This window comes from Anabrus simplex, chromosome 11 (genome assembly GCF_040414725.1).
Source record: "Anabrus simplex isolate iqAnaSimp1 chromosome 11, ASM4041472v1, whole genome shotgun sequence".
NCBI classification, from domain to species: Eukaryota; Metazoa; Arthropoda; class Insecta; order Orthoptera; family Tettigoniidae; genus Anabrus; species Anabrus simplex.
In genome coordinates, this window is record NC_090275.1 from 26,701,303 (window position 1) to 26,716,796 (window position 15,494).

Consider the following 15,494-nt stretch of genomic DNA (forward strand, 5'->3'; position numbering starts at 1 on the left):
TTGAGATTTGTTGAAAAACATATGATTAGAATGTCATAAAAACACTGAGAATTTATTGTCTCATTTCTATTATTATAGGGGCTATAAATTTTGAAGAAAAAAACTGTTTTTCAAGAACTTTTATGAAGATAACCTAGGAAGTGAATTTTAGTGGTTTAATTTTTTCTAAGCAGCTGAAGATGCCCGAAATATGGGCAAAACATGTCGTGTAAATATATGTTGTATTGATAAGATGGAGCTATTTAAGATTTTTTTCTCTCCACTGATGCTTACAATAATAGGCCGGTTGATGAACAGAGATGAACAGAGTTAAAATACTCAAGTTATACAGCAAGTTTTACCATAACAGTAGCAATGAAATGTTGGTATACTTTGTTTTATCGACAATTACTGCATCCATTACGCTGAGAAATATAGAATTCCAAGGAGTTAGGTTTGGTCTATTTAAAATTACACACGATATCATTTCATTATTATTCACTATTTTTATTTCCATTCTACTCAAATGGAAAATCTTTATAGAGCTCTTCACAATAAAGATATTCTACAGGTAAATCCAGTTTTATCACTACATGATCATAAAGTTGTATTAGTGCAAAAATAATTGTGGATGGTGGACTTCAATTCACGTTGGTATGTACCGTTATAGTTCCCAAGATGTAGTTACCAGTCTAAATAACAATATTTGACTTTCTGCTGGCATGACTGAAAGAAACTCTAGTTATACAAGTACAGCATGTAATGATATATACTGAGCTAAGAAAACTAAGAGCAGCATAATATTCTGTTTTCTTAACTGGTAAGGTTAGCAAGCTATCAGGTAAGAACTGAAGCGCACGAGCAAACAAATGTCTGTTCTACTTTCGTGAAAATAGAGTTATGGAACAAAGGTCTATGATGTGTCCTTGATCTGGATTTGCATTTAGTTTGAGCACACTGCAACAGATGGCCTCAAGATTCCAACATTCAGATACAAAATGCACTTTTAAGAAACTTGGAACAGAAGTCTACGTTACATTTGCTTTCTGCACTGGTTACAACAGCACTGTTACAAATTGAAAACAGCTCTTTAATTAAGATATTATTCTGATGTTTCCAACTATGAATTATTTAAGCTTATTTAACTGATCATTAATAAAATGTATATGCAATCAGATGAGAGTGATGATCATAGGCTTAACTTGCGGTGGTTGCAGAGTGGGTCTCGGCCCACAAGTGGCCACGGATAGTCCGTGGTCCGACAGCTCTGCACTCCGATCGGCCAACCGAGCAGAGGAGGGGTGGCCACGACTCTACTGTGGCTCTATGCCTCTGTATTCGGGAGACTGAGAGGGGCTGGTCCCTACTCTTAGCTGTCCTGAGAATGGTTTTCCATTCTCCTGCATTGAGGCGAATGCTGCGACAGTTCCTAGTATAGGCCACGATCACGAACCTTCTCACCTTCTCCACACATCACCTTCTCCGATACAATTATCCTGGCCCGAGTGACAGCGTTACCATCTGGGAGACCTGCCTCCCTCTTCAGCGGAAGAATAAAAACAATTTAGTAGTAGTAGTAAGTTGTACACAGACTGACAAAATAAACAGATGCAGGAAAACGAAAAGGGCCTAGAAGAAATAAAGGTGATTGTAGTGTTAAGCTGTTCCCAGGTGATGTCTGCGGAAAGCGAGAGCTTCACTAATCTGTAGCACTAAGTTAGATAATCCCTGACTTTATAAGAACAGGAGTTTTTATCCCATCTAATCAATACATTAATATGAGATAATTAGCATTAACTCATTCAAAAAAATTGTACTACTTTCCATCATAAAATGATCACCTTCAGCAATTCTTCAAGACAAAAATCTAACCACACCTGTTGATAAATCAGAGTTTACATCGCATGGTTCTGAAAGAAAGCCATTTTGGCAGCAGCAAGTTGATTGTCTCTACAGTCCTGGTGCTTTGGTTCAGAGCTTCTTTTGACGTCATTGAGGGCTAACTAGATTGCCTTTGGAATAGAGGATATGGAAAAGTCACAGACTCTGTCTCTTGCTTAAGAAGCCTACGATACAGATATCACAAAATTGGAAGTGAGAAAGGAGGCGTAAGTGGAAGTTCAGAGCCCTTGGTGGTCGGGTCTGAACCATCAAAGGTCTTACACGATATCCAGCTTGCTGCAGCAGAGGTCACTTACCTCTAGAAATAGTCTGCAGGGAAATGTCCCCAGAACGTTGCTACATTGGAATAGGAAGCAATGGAAAGTGAAACCCATGATGGGCATTATTTCTTAACGTTATAATAAATCACACAAACCTTCTACACATAATGAAAATTGTTGCTTATATAACTCCTGAACCCATCCGCTAGTATTCATTCAATACTTTAACTCAGGTCTCGAGAAATACAGAACGTCAATTTTAGATTAAAATTGGGATCATGTGACACTTCTTTCCCCAAGTATATACTACAGATTGCGTTCTTACCTGATAAGTTGCTGCTCTTAATCTGTTTTCCTCATATGCATGGGTTTTTTTTTTAAAGAAAGATACTTCAACCTTTGTGCACCAAATTGTCAATACAACAATATTGCTATTTAACCTCATGGTACTGGAATAAACCTGAGCTTTAGAATGCCCATACATTCATATTTCATTAATATTAAACTTAGGCATATATTCCAAATATAGAAATTCATCTTCCTCACCATCCTGAAGAAATGTTTCTACTTCAGGCAGCTTTTCCTGTAACCAAATCTACAGCGACATTCATTTCTCGTTTGTGGCCCACATCATTTCTATGAAATCTTAACAACGCTCTCCATGAAGCACTCATCCAGACCAATGAAGATACTGTTTGTGAAAGGCATTTTCTCCACAGTACAATACAATCATTTCCTAAAACATCCTTTATATAATAAAATACCCGTGAACTATTAAAGTGCCAAAACTAGACTGAAATTAGCCACAATGTACCATTCTATTTTCAAAGTTACCTTCCCTTTGCGAAGAGTTAAAATTCAGGTAATGATTTGTATTGTTAAATGCTTAAATTGCAGAAGAGATGGCTACAAATGTAATAAATAAAAAAAAGGTCTTACAAACCTTCTTTTAAAATATGTATGAGTTTTGTTACTTTTCCAATACCCAGGCACTTGGACAGGAGTCCATTGGCAGTGATAATAAGCTGTTTGTATATTTGTGCAGCTCATCTTAGATCAAGGAGTTAGTTGCTCCTTGCCTTAGAGGAGATCATTATGTGAGTGTAAGTCTAGTGTAATGATTGCACGTTATGTGGTGTGCGATAACGAGGTAGAGAGAAGGTGAAATCCAGCATCTGCACGAAGCCCACTCCTAATGTAGATATCGATTCCCATACGGAACCTGAAATATAAATGGTCTGTTATTGGACATTTGTACAGTTTATTATAACTTCAAGAAAGTATGCCCATCATCATGGTTTTCACTTTCCGATGCTTCCTGTTCTGGCATAGCGACAGCTCTCTGCAGACTATTTCTGGAGGTAAGACGACCTCTGCTGCAGCAGGCTGGCTATCATGTAAGATCTCTGATGGTTCAGACTCAATCACCAAGGACTGCAAGCTTCCGCTTACATCCCCTTTCTCACTACAGGCTCTCTCATATAAACAAAGACCGTCCAAGCGGCATTTTTACTCTCCTATACGCAAGCGGCAGTATTGGAGACGCACGCATAGCCCTTGACCTCGCAAGCAGTGTGCAAATGTTCGACTGCCCAAGCATCAGCTGTCAGTCTGACTCTCAGCTGTTAACATGGCGAGACAGTTGTCATTGCAACACCATATTTTCGTACGTAATGGTTCTTTTAAGTACAAGTCGGCTCGACGGGCACGCGATGCATTTGCTCAGCAATTTCCTGGTGAAGTGCCACCTTCATTAGCACGGATTCATGTAACTTAGTTGTAATTAAATTTGAAACCACTGGCTCAGTGCTCAATAAAAATCATACGTGCACACGAACAGATTTAACAGAGGAAGAGCTAGTTGAGATTGGTGCAAATCTTGAACAGTCACAAAATAAATCACTCACAAAATTAGCACAAGTAGAGGATCCGTGCTGCTCCGCAGTATTCAGTATAAATACCAGTAGGTCAAATAACGTGTCTTTATATGAAAATGCTCGATGCGTTGCCCTGAAACTTTTTTGAAAAACTTCTTTTAGGATTTATATTACCTGTTAATGTGCCAAGTGAATTTTTGTCAATTTTTTATTGAGATATTGCTTGATATTTTACAAAGTTTTTGTACTTTTAGAATTATTGTTGTGTGTTTAATTGAAAGTTTTATTTATTTTTTAAGTTCTTGCAGTTTTAGATTTTTTTGGGTGGAAACTTGGCCTTGTTGCAGCCCATATTGTCTGCGAATTAAATGATCCTTTCAGACAAATAATAAAAATAATTGAGTGATGGTTGTATGTGTTTGCGCAATGCACAACATATGATATACACGATTCCAACTGTCACTGGGACTGTCAACAATTGGCCTAGTGAACCCAAGAACAAATCCTCACACATTGGAGGAACTGAAAGAAAACGTTACGAATGGAATCAAAAACAATACAGTGGTAGAACTCATTCACATCAGCTAGACTGTGGTTATCAGATACAATGCCTGTATAACCCAAGAAAGACAACACTTCCGGCATCTTTTATAAGGCAAGTTTTCATATAAGATTGTATACACGCTTAAAGCAGGGTGGCCGCGCGTGTGTTCGGACTTAATTTATATGAGAGACTCTGTATATGCACTAGCCATGCATCTCGGTAGATGCTCTAGTTACCAAATGATGAGCCCAAATTGGCACACTGGGGGGAAACGCTGGCAACCAAGAATGAGATAGATGAAAATTTATAATGTCCAATAATGGACCATTTATATTGGAAGTAGTCCACTCCTTTATCAAATAGCAGTAAGAAGCCTGCTCCAGGCTTAACGTGTTCATCCGATGGACAAATCACCACCCGCAGCATCATGAGTCCTCACCCCATACCAGCACTGTGGACTGGTTTGGAATTGAACCCAGGCCTCTCGCACGCAATCTAATGAACTGGAATTGTATACCACTGTCTCTCATGCTCTGGCCAACATTCTGATGGTGAAAGTATCTTCAACCAACTGGACTCAAACTGGTTAACCAAAGCGTCAGACCATTAAGAAGTGGATCATGCCACCACAAGGGGTCTTCACATAAATTTCAAAATACATTTTTCCATCATTACTTAGAGGCCAAAATTTGTTTTTCTCCAACCCTAAAAAATAAAGGATAGCTATTGCTATGTATATACAAAAGCACCACTTCAGCAACTGAAGAGTCACGAAAAACTTTCAGAAAAATAAATTAAAGCTAAACCTGGAATGTTTAAATCACTGGACAAAAAATAAATATATAATTAACATTCCAAAGCAGTTTCACACTTTTAGTTGTATTTCAGTTAATTCAACGAAAAAGCCATATTACTTTTCAAGTAAGTAGATGAAAATTATCCATCTTTCAGAGCACCATGTTTGTATTAGCTATGCTATGAACCCCAGACGCCAATCCTACATTCTGGTTGAGAGAAGAGTTGGCCTAGAACAGCTTCAAACATTCATACTTAAAATTCATTCACCACGATAATCTTCCTTAGTCTGGACGTGGCTGTTCATACATGCACACTACCACACACATAAAACGAGGATATCAGTATGATTTCGCTCAACTGCTTCCTCCTTTCCAACCCTAAACCTCTTATTAAATATTTAAATACTAACAATGATATTTCATCGTGTGTAGTACACCCTATAATACAGAGTCTTTGACCGCCACAAGCTATAGGAGTTGTCAAATTTGAGGAGGTAGACACCTTGGCCTGGGTACACATGACTCCCCGCGTAGACCTCTTCCTGACAGTCCCGTCGATACACCGGTACAATGATGGATAGTGGAGGTCTATTGCTAAGATCTGTAGCCTTCAGCTGAGCCAATGCTTCCCTGCCTCGTTCGATGTCTTCTCCTGTTAATTCTGTAAGAAACAAAAACAAGTCAGATTTTAAAAAGTACTGAACAGGTTTACTCAAATGCTGGTTATACAGAGTTACACACAACACTACAGGATACTAAGAACACTGATCACAAACAAGTTGAATGTTAAGTTTGATATTCATACACCATCATAGGTAATAAATTTCATATCATTCCCCGTATTGAAGAGCAATAAATGAGAACCAAGAGCTAAAAGGTTTCCACCTATTCGATACTCATTTACACTAACCTAAAAGGTTACATATGGTTAGGTGTCAGCCCCACTCAGTACTACCAGGAAGTTTCTTGGAGATTCAAGGGGAATGTTCTGCCTCTAGTCACCCCGCAAAAATTCTGACTCAAATCACCCGAGCTATAAAAATCGAGGCTAGCCATGGACAGTAAGTCACAGATGGGCTCCGTGGTGGAGCTATAGTCAGTGTTGGTACTGGACTCTGAGTCAGTATTCGACTCCGTAGTGGAGTCAGTGTGAGACTCAGTGCGTTGTGATTCGGTGGCTGGGCTGAGGGCGACAGAGGTATGGCTCAGTACAATTTACGAACTTCATCATTATATTGCTTTTCAAGACTGTTTTATACTTGTCCTATTTTAGACCTATACTGACCTATGCTTCAGCAGCCTGGTCCCTAACTAAGCAAAACCGAAGTAAGATCCAAGCAGCTGAGATCAGGTTCTTGAGAACCATACAAGGAAAGACAAGATAGCATATGAAATGAGGAAATAAGAACAATGGGAGTTAGTAAACTTCAAGAAGAGACTCACATAGCAAAGCTGAAATTGTTTGGACACATAATGAGGATGCCAACGGAGATAATTCCAAAGGAAACATTCATGGATACCGTGATTGGGAAGAGACATAGGGGAGGCCTAGAACGAGATGGAAGATCTCTGTAATGGACTGTACTGAAAATAGAGGAGCCTATAGCAATTTAGTGCCACATGAGGAGAGGTGGAAAGATTAAGCAAGGTAGAGAGGGCTTTGATACTCTACCCTACCCAGAGAAAATCTGGAAAAGGAAATGGATGAAGAAAAATATGCTGCCAATCTTATAAAAATGCAAGAGAGAAAGAATTCTGCCTTGGATAAGAGTTCATTAACGTGCTAGTACATCTACCGATATGGGTCTCTTAAAGCACACTTAAATGCCAAGTGATAGTTCCCAGACCAGAGAAATGAAACTTTCAAGATGTATGATCAGAAAGACAAGAAAGGCCAGAGTTAGAAATGAAGACATCACAAAGGAAATCAGAATGGGAAAGCTTTACAACAGAATGGAAAGGGATAAACTTAAGATTGTTTGGACATGTTAAGAGAATGGAAAAGGAAAGGATGCCGAAGCAGATGAAGACCCAGAGAGCAGGGAAGGCAAGGGAAAGACCCCGCCTAAGGTGGTTGAAAGCAATCAAGAAGACTATAATTAGAATAAACCTGGATTAGAACACAGCTGAGAAGGAGCAATGGTGGTTGGATAGAGGAAAACTGAAAGGTGGTATAAACATTCCACCCTGCAGGAGCAGAACGAAGTAAATGACAAACCAGCAATAGCTGAGCACGCCCTATCGTCAAGTCATGAGGTCATATTCCAAGATGTTCGAGCTCTTACCCACACTAAACATTACAGGTATAGGGTTATACAGGAAGCTGTGGAAATATGTAGAAATCTTAACAATTTCAACAGGGACACTGGCTGTCAATTAAGTAATACGTGGTTGCCAGCCATTAAGGATTTATGCAGGTAGTTCTCTTGCCCTGTCCTTTCACTATTGTTATTTCGTTTCAGTGTTTTCCAAATTCGTATGTTCCTCACCACCAGATGCTTCATTCCAGGATTGCATTAGAGTCATACTTTCATGCATATGTACACCCTCCCAGACCAGCTCTGATGGTACCGTCAGCTGCCATTTGGAATGTTAACATATAAATTATGCACAGTAGATGTATTTACAATATTTACTTTACATGGGACTAGTTTCAACCCTCCTCGGAGTCATCAGCCATATTAAAACATACATAATATTTGGCGAAATCCTAAAACATGTTTTTTAACAGAAAGAATCTTATGAATATATAATATACAATATGAACTGTGGTTGAAATGTTGCAAATGAGAATGAGATATTACGTGTGATGCAGGTGAGTAATAACATGTTTTAGGATTTCGCCAAATATTGTGTATGTTTTAATATGGCTGATAATGACCCCAAGGAGGGTTGAAACTAGTCCCATGTAATGTAAATATTGTAAATACATCTTAGTATTGAATAGGTGGAAAACTCTACTATGCATAATTTATGTGTTATTCTCAGTTCAATACGGACAAACAACATGAAATTCATAACCCTTGATTTGGAATGTTAGCGCTGTGCCATAGTATGCTGAGCTATCTGGTGACGAATGAATGTATCACTTCTTATTTCTAATTTCACCTTATTTTCTTGACACGGCATAAGCTCCAAAAGCCTCTATCATGTCTCTGATAATGATAGTTTTGGAATTCAATTCCATTACCTTGAGTACAGGATGCACGTGCCTAATGAACTATTACTTGATATTAGTCTAATTTGGATTAATCAGTTCCAATAAATTACTACAAGAAGTTGAAAATGGGATATTGAATACCAAATTGATTCAGCATTCTGCTCCTGATAAACTATTTACCTTCATCATCTTCCTCATCTTCTTCCTCATCTTCACTTTCTGAGATGTGTACAGACACCTGACTAGAAGCAGACTTTGTCCATTCAAAGTATACACCAAAGCCTATGTCGTAATTGTCCGTGGCAAATTCCCAAAAGAGGCAAGTACCATCTTCATGAGTAGGTACACGAACCTGTTGGAATAGAGAGTACACTCTTCAGAAAAATGACCATATATGAAATATTTACGTTACTTGGGATCAGTTACACGTGACCTAAAACTCCAAGTGATTTACATCATCATCTGGTAAAGTATGGTTCACAAAATGGTTTGAAAGACAAATGTAAAATAATTATTTTTTTTTAAACAAAGGGAAAATATAGTTTCAATATAAAATTAGAAATAATATTCTATGTCCTGTTTCACAACTTAACGACCTTAGTGTTTTATTCAGTTATGTATAATCCATCATTTGATGAACTTATCTGGCAAATTTGCAAGAAATCATTATAAATACTAAGTTGAATTACTATACATTCCAAACAATTTTCCAACTTAGTTACCGTATTTATCACCTCCTATACATGTCCTTGTACATGTTTTGCTAGAACCTTTGTGGAACCTTTCTTATAACACCTCTATTCAGAGATTAGATTCAGTATCACATAAATTTCTTTGTTTGTACTTCTTTAGAGCAAAGCTCCCCAATGATAATCTTGATTATCTAGCCTTAAAACATCCATTAAATCTACAAACCATCACAGCGCTGTGAATTTCTTAGTTCAATTTTCATTTTTAAGCTATTCCACTCCTTGGTGAATTCCTCATAACTCCTAGAAGAAAATGAACTTCAATATTCTATATTGGTGCATTAGATTTAATTGTACTATGTGCAATACAGTCCATCTCAAGTGGGAAGCTTTTCCCTTTGTGGTTGCTTTTGTGAAGTAAAAATGTTCTGGCCTGGTGGAAATGATTAACACAGTGAAATTTTCTGCAGAGTGTAACATACAGTACTGAGTCGGTGGTATAATACAGTAACACCTTGGTTGGATAATTCGAGGCCAAAATGCTTCTCATTTGACAGAGACTGGCAAAGAACTATGTATTCATTCCATGACCCAATTTAAAGAATGGTAAGATCCTTAAACAAAGTGGATATCGATGTATTTAACTGTTCATCGTCTAATTTAAGAAATAATTGCAGAAATTGTGCACGTAATTTATTTTTGAAGATTAGTCAACACCAGTTTAACTCATCTGACTTTATGATAGCCCTGCAAGCACAAAAAGAAACACACCTCAGCACTATATTTGACAAGCCTACACCTCACCAGAATAAGTATCATACAAGATACGAAGTGTTCAACTACCAACACAAGAGGACTTTTAAGTGCATCTTAAATATGAAGAAGACAGAACTACAACAGGTGTAACGGGTGCTATAAGGGACCTATGGAAAATTCTAATTGTATTGATTTTAACTTGCCATTAATATCGTTCATTAAAAATGAAAATTGAACTAAGAAATTCACAGCGCTGTGATGGTTTGTAGATTTAATGGATGTTTTAAGGCTAGATAATCAAGATTGTCATTATTATTATTAATGTTGTTCATGGTGCTTTTTAATCACATTCCTGAACTAAGTAATGTCCAGTGATTTGTACATGTTTTTTCTCAGGTTCTTAAGGCAGCTGAGGATGATCGATACAATCGAAACCGGTAATACAAATAGTGTATTTTTAAGCATAAATACATTGTACTTTTAATAAGCAGTATTGATTAGGTGGAATTATTCCCATCAGTCCTAAATGCTCAAAGGATAATGGTGGCATCATTGTTTGATCCTGATGGTGATGGTGGTGGTGGCTGTTGTTGTTTAAACGGGCCTAACAGCTAGGTAATCAGCTCCTAATGATACGAGGTGCAATGAAATGAAACTATAATTGAAACTTCAAAATATATCCACTGACTAAAACCTAAAACAAATGAAGATGAAAAAATGACCATGAATCCAAAACAATCGGTGGACCCATTTCACAATGCCTCATATTCTGAAATGTCGCTTGTCCAAAGGAGTCCAAAATCCAGGTCACCCCTAAAATAGTACTTATCACTGGTAAAGTACTCCTGGTGTTCCTCGCATAATGGTACTATTCACAAGTAATCTCATGGTTCCAATTCCATCATCTCTTGGTCGCCCCTTTTAGTTGCCTTTTACGACAGGCAGGAGATACCATGGGTGTATTCTTCATCTGCGTCCCCCATCCACAGGGGGTGTATCGTTGTTTGCAGAGTGCCAATAAGTAAATGTATACTCACAAAATAGTGCTTTCTCATTGAAAATCCACAGCCTGTTTCCAGTCACTTAACCAGGTCAGGAATGGAATGAATGAAGCCCCCATCTAACAGCAAGGATAGGAAACCTGTCACACTTCTCTGGGGCAATGATAAATGACTAACAGATAAAATGAAACGTTAATGGAGAGTGTTGCTGGAATGAAAGATGACAGGGAAAACCACAGTACCCGGAGAAAAACCTGTCCTGCCTTCGCGTTGTCCACCACAAATCTCACATGGAGCGACCTCGATTTGAACCACGATATGCAGCTGTGAGAGGCCGGCGCGCTGCCGCCTAAGCCATGAAGGTTTCTATGTTTTCTCGTTATCAGGGTTATTTTGATCACTATCACTGTTATCACTATTTGTGTCATCACCTTCTTTGCTTAATGCATCCCATTCACTACCTCCAATTCTGATACATTGATAATACATTCGACAACTTGAGTAACTTCATTATCTGATTGTTTTCCACCATATTTCTTTACTAACATGCGGGAGGTCGGCCTGGACACATCTGACCGACTGTGCTGCCAGCTAGAAAAACAGTTTCAAGACTACCTGTCAAATAGTACCAAGATTGTATGAAGTTCTTCACTCAACCAAAAGATACAAGAGGAGCATAGCAATGGATATTCTGTCACGAAAGAGATGAAAGATAAGTCATTGGCAATGCACTACTTGCCCGACACGATCAGAAAGGGAAAATCGCAATGTCGTGCCACTCCCAACAAACAAGGAGGTATAGGTTAATTTCCAAGTTTTGAAGTTCAGAAATATGGGACAGATCTAAATCTTTCATTCCTTTTTTTTTTTTTTTTTACCTCAGGTTACGATTCCTTAACAATCTACTGACATCAGTAAAAATCTTAATCTTCAGAAGACACAGAAAGGACTTCTGAGGTTCGGTAAATCAATGTAGTTAAAAGATCAACTTACCGTGACAGTCTCGCCATGTCCGACTTTGATGATGGCGTCTCCACCCTCTTTTCGTATCGAGTCCTTGAACTCCTTGATATCCTTGCGCGTCCACATGGAAGCTGGGGAAGTGGTAGGGAATTCACCTGAGTTACACATGCAATACAACACTTTTTAACAAAAACACAAAAGATAATCATTCATAAATACAACCAGGTTTGTCTCGAAACATTTCAGCTCATCCACAGAGGAGCGCATGCCAGAGGATAGAACTAATTTTTGAGAGAAAATGATTTAAAAAAGAAATAAGAATTACACAATGCCAATATGACTGAGTAAAACTTTACCTACACTACCATGCAATCTAGCTGCACTTCACACACGAGGTGGATTATGCAGGTAGCAACATAAGCTGGTAATTATGCAAGTTTACTCAACAATTTAGACAAAGAAAAAATTTGACAGAAGACCACCTCAATTACCATTTGGTTCAGAGGAAAATCATATATACCACATCAATTTTAAATTATATATAAGCAGATTATAGACTGCCCAACTTAGCAGTTATGTTCCAAGCTATCAGTGGGGAGATGGCATGGGATGACATTAGTCAACGAATAACGTTGAGAGGTATGAAGATAAAGTTGGAAATCTAGAGGACAAATTGGGGTATATATTAGTTTATAGAAAGAGAAGTAGGGATTGGAATAATTTACCAAGAGTGATATTCAATAAATTTCTTTGAAATTATCTGAGAAAGGACTAGGTAAACAAATGATAGGGAATCTGCCACCAGGGTGACTGCCCTAAATCAGTGATGACTAAGCACTGTAGAATTAACCATTTCAAATACCTAGGTAGGTATATCTCATTGGATTACAATTTTCACCATCAGAATGCTGACTGGCAGGGCAGGAGAGGTGGTGGTATACAATTTCTAATCATCAGACTGCGTACCAAACGCCTAGATTCAATTCCAAACCTCTCCGCAATGTTCATACGGAATGAGTGCCTATGGCGCTGTTGATGGCGATTCTTCTGTCAGACGGGGACGTAAAAGTCTTGAGCAGACACCTTGGTGTTGTTTCACAGGAGTATGCTTTGCACCAACACCAGGTTTCACCCTCTCCCTGCTTCATTATCACCTCCCACCAAGATGAGCAGGTTGCCCATGGGTGCTCACAGTCGTCAAATGCAGTGTTATAAGGAGGTACGTGATTTGTTGTGTTACCTTATACTATGTAGATGATTTTGTGTAGGCCTATCTCAGATTTTATGAACTTGAAAATACAAATATTTCTATGAAGCAGGAATTCAAATTTAAATTTTTGACATTTTAAAGCCATAACATCGTCAGCAATTAGGATGTGTGTGAATGTTAACAGACCCACAGATTTTACCTGCAATTAATACGTGGATTTTTACCTCTAATTTGGTATATAATATGTCTTAATTAGAGGGTATAGGTCAAATAAGTGCCCTCATGCTAGTTCCTAGATACTTTGCTTGTAGTTTATGCATATTGTCACGGCATGCCAAAGTATGATTGTCTTTTGTTATTAATTCTAAGGTGCTCCGCTGTCTTTTGTTGTTGTTGATTTAGATGCTCGACCTGCAGCAATCGCTTCAGCTTTCTGATTTGCAACGAGCAGTTGCTACTGCACAATACCAGAACCATAGTTATGGTACTACTTTTCTTTATTGGTTTGTGGACGTACTTACTAATGACGAAAACTCATTGGTCTAACACGTCAGCGATGTTTAGCGGAGCCTCTTGAAGGGAGTGATCACTCACTCGTGTCAGCCGTTTGCCCACCTGGTTTAGGATATTTTCTTCTGCGGTAGGTGGTAATGAAATTTAAGTCTGTTTTTTTTTTTTTTTTTCTGAGAGTGACTTCATTAGCCTGGCGTGAAAATGGGAAGCGCTGCCGACAGTGGGGTTCAAACCCATGGCCCTAACCGCACGGCTAACTCGCTCATAGTCACTTCATACAATGGGCAGGGGATAACATGAATGGAGGGAGCGTGTATACATGACAGAGAGAGAGAGAGAGAGAGAGTGAGCGCACGCTCAAAATATTCAGGGGAGAAGAGAACATGAACTCTGTAACATTTTCCACCACAAAATTTATAAAAAGTAATCTCATTGCCAAGCAGAACACATTCATTCATTATCTTAAATTATATTACCTTGAGATACTTCATCCTCACTCTCGTCTGCTCCCTCCTGTGAGTCGATCACACCATTTGACAAGAGCTGGGTCTCCTCGTCCACCATGGTGTTTTGCTGGCGACACTGCTGCTGGTACAACTGTTGCATGTACTGGTGGTAGTGTTGTTCCTGTAGCTGTCTAATTAGCACGGCTTGCTGTAACATATGGAAAAACAAGAGTGAATCACCCTCACTTCAACTAAAACTTGATGAGGTGAAAGTTGAAATATGTATAATAGGTGTACCGGGTGGTACACCTCTATGCCGCACATTTAAATCTTCCGCCTTGAAGTACTCATCTACGGAAGAAACAGTGAACTTGAAACTGGACCTATTTCACCTTTCCTCTGAAGATGTCACTCTGTGAATTTCGACTTGTTTTTGTTTACTATTTATCAAGAAGTTTGGACATTCTCTCATAGATGTCACTGCCGAAAAACTATGATCATGCACCCTGGTGCGAAGTGAAGGAACTTTTTTGAAGATATTTTGTACTCATAAGTTTTGTTTCTTTACTAAATTTTGCATTCTTTTGTGGGTTGGCAATATTTAGCTTTTCCTTCCGCCAGTTTTGAAGTTAGCCAATCAATAATTTCCGTAATTAATTTTCAGCCAATCCCGCATTTCTTCTTCGATTCTGTGTGTAACTGTTTAATGTAGCCAATAAAAACCTGGGAGTGTGCCTTGATTATTCATGAAAGGTCTCGAACCTTCCCTGAGGGATTATAAACTGTGGATTTTCTCGTCTCTCGGCCACTCGATCAACATCCTTTCATTTTCGGGCCATTTATTTCCTGTTATTTCTTCTACACGAAGGCCCTGTAGGCTGGGTACGAGATACCCGTTTCGTTTTTGTAAGTTGTGCCTTGACGGTAATTTATTGTAAAGTATGGTATTGCCTTGAATAGGCTTGAAAAACTGAGAGCATGTCTGCTCTTTTTTAGTGTTGTTTGGATGCCTCTGGGAGGCTTGACATTGCAAAGTAGGAGCAAGTGCTCCATTTTATTAGGGGATTTCTGCCCTTGAAACAAATTTGGGTTTTGAGCTAGGAACTCAAAAATTGTAAAACTAAGGGCTTGTAGCCAAAGTGTGTTAAAGATTCAAAATCTTGATTTTTTTCCACCCCTGCATCTTGTTTTTAATTTGCTATGTAATTGTTATCTCACGAAGTGAGAATTTGTTAAATTGTTGCTTTTTGAAAATATAACCTTCCATTTCAGTTTCAATTCTTTCTTGACAAAGTAGTTAGACCCATTCACCCCGGTACCTTCTTTCACCTCTGCTGATCCACCAAACCATGGTAACAATAGGTAAAAGCGATATTAACAGTAAGAGAAGAAACCAT

At 38.5% G+C, this 15,494-nt stretch overlaps 1 protein-coding gene across 2 annotated transcripts in view; it reads right to left on the reverse strand.

Annotated features, from left to right (window-relative positions):
• Positions 1-462: 462 nt before the first annotated feature.
• LOC136883294 (Golgi resident protein GCP60) overlaps positions 463-15,494 on the reverse strand; it is a 130,130-nt gene continuing 115,098 nt past the window's right edge. Inside the window, exons 6-9 of one of the 2 annotated variants that reach the window (XM_067155529.2) lie at positions 14,128-14,305; positions 11,959-12,059; positions 8,700-8,871; positions 463-6,020 (exon numbers count right to left, since the gene is read on the reverse strand). In XM_067155529.2, the coding sequence (XP_067011630.1) occupies positions 5,779-6,020; positions 8,700-8,871; positions 11,959-12,059; positions 14,128-14,305 (693 nt within the window). In that variant the 3' untranslated portion in view covers positions 463-5,778. Of the gene's footprint in view, positions 6,021-8,699; positions 8,872-11,958; positions 12,084-14,127; positions 14,306-15,494 lie in introns of both variants that reach the window. The other variant, XM_067155528.2, reaches the window with a different exon arrangement.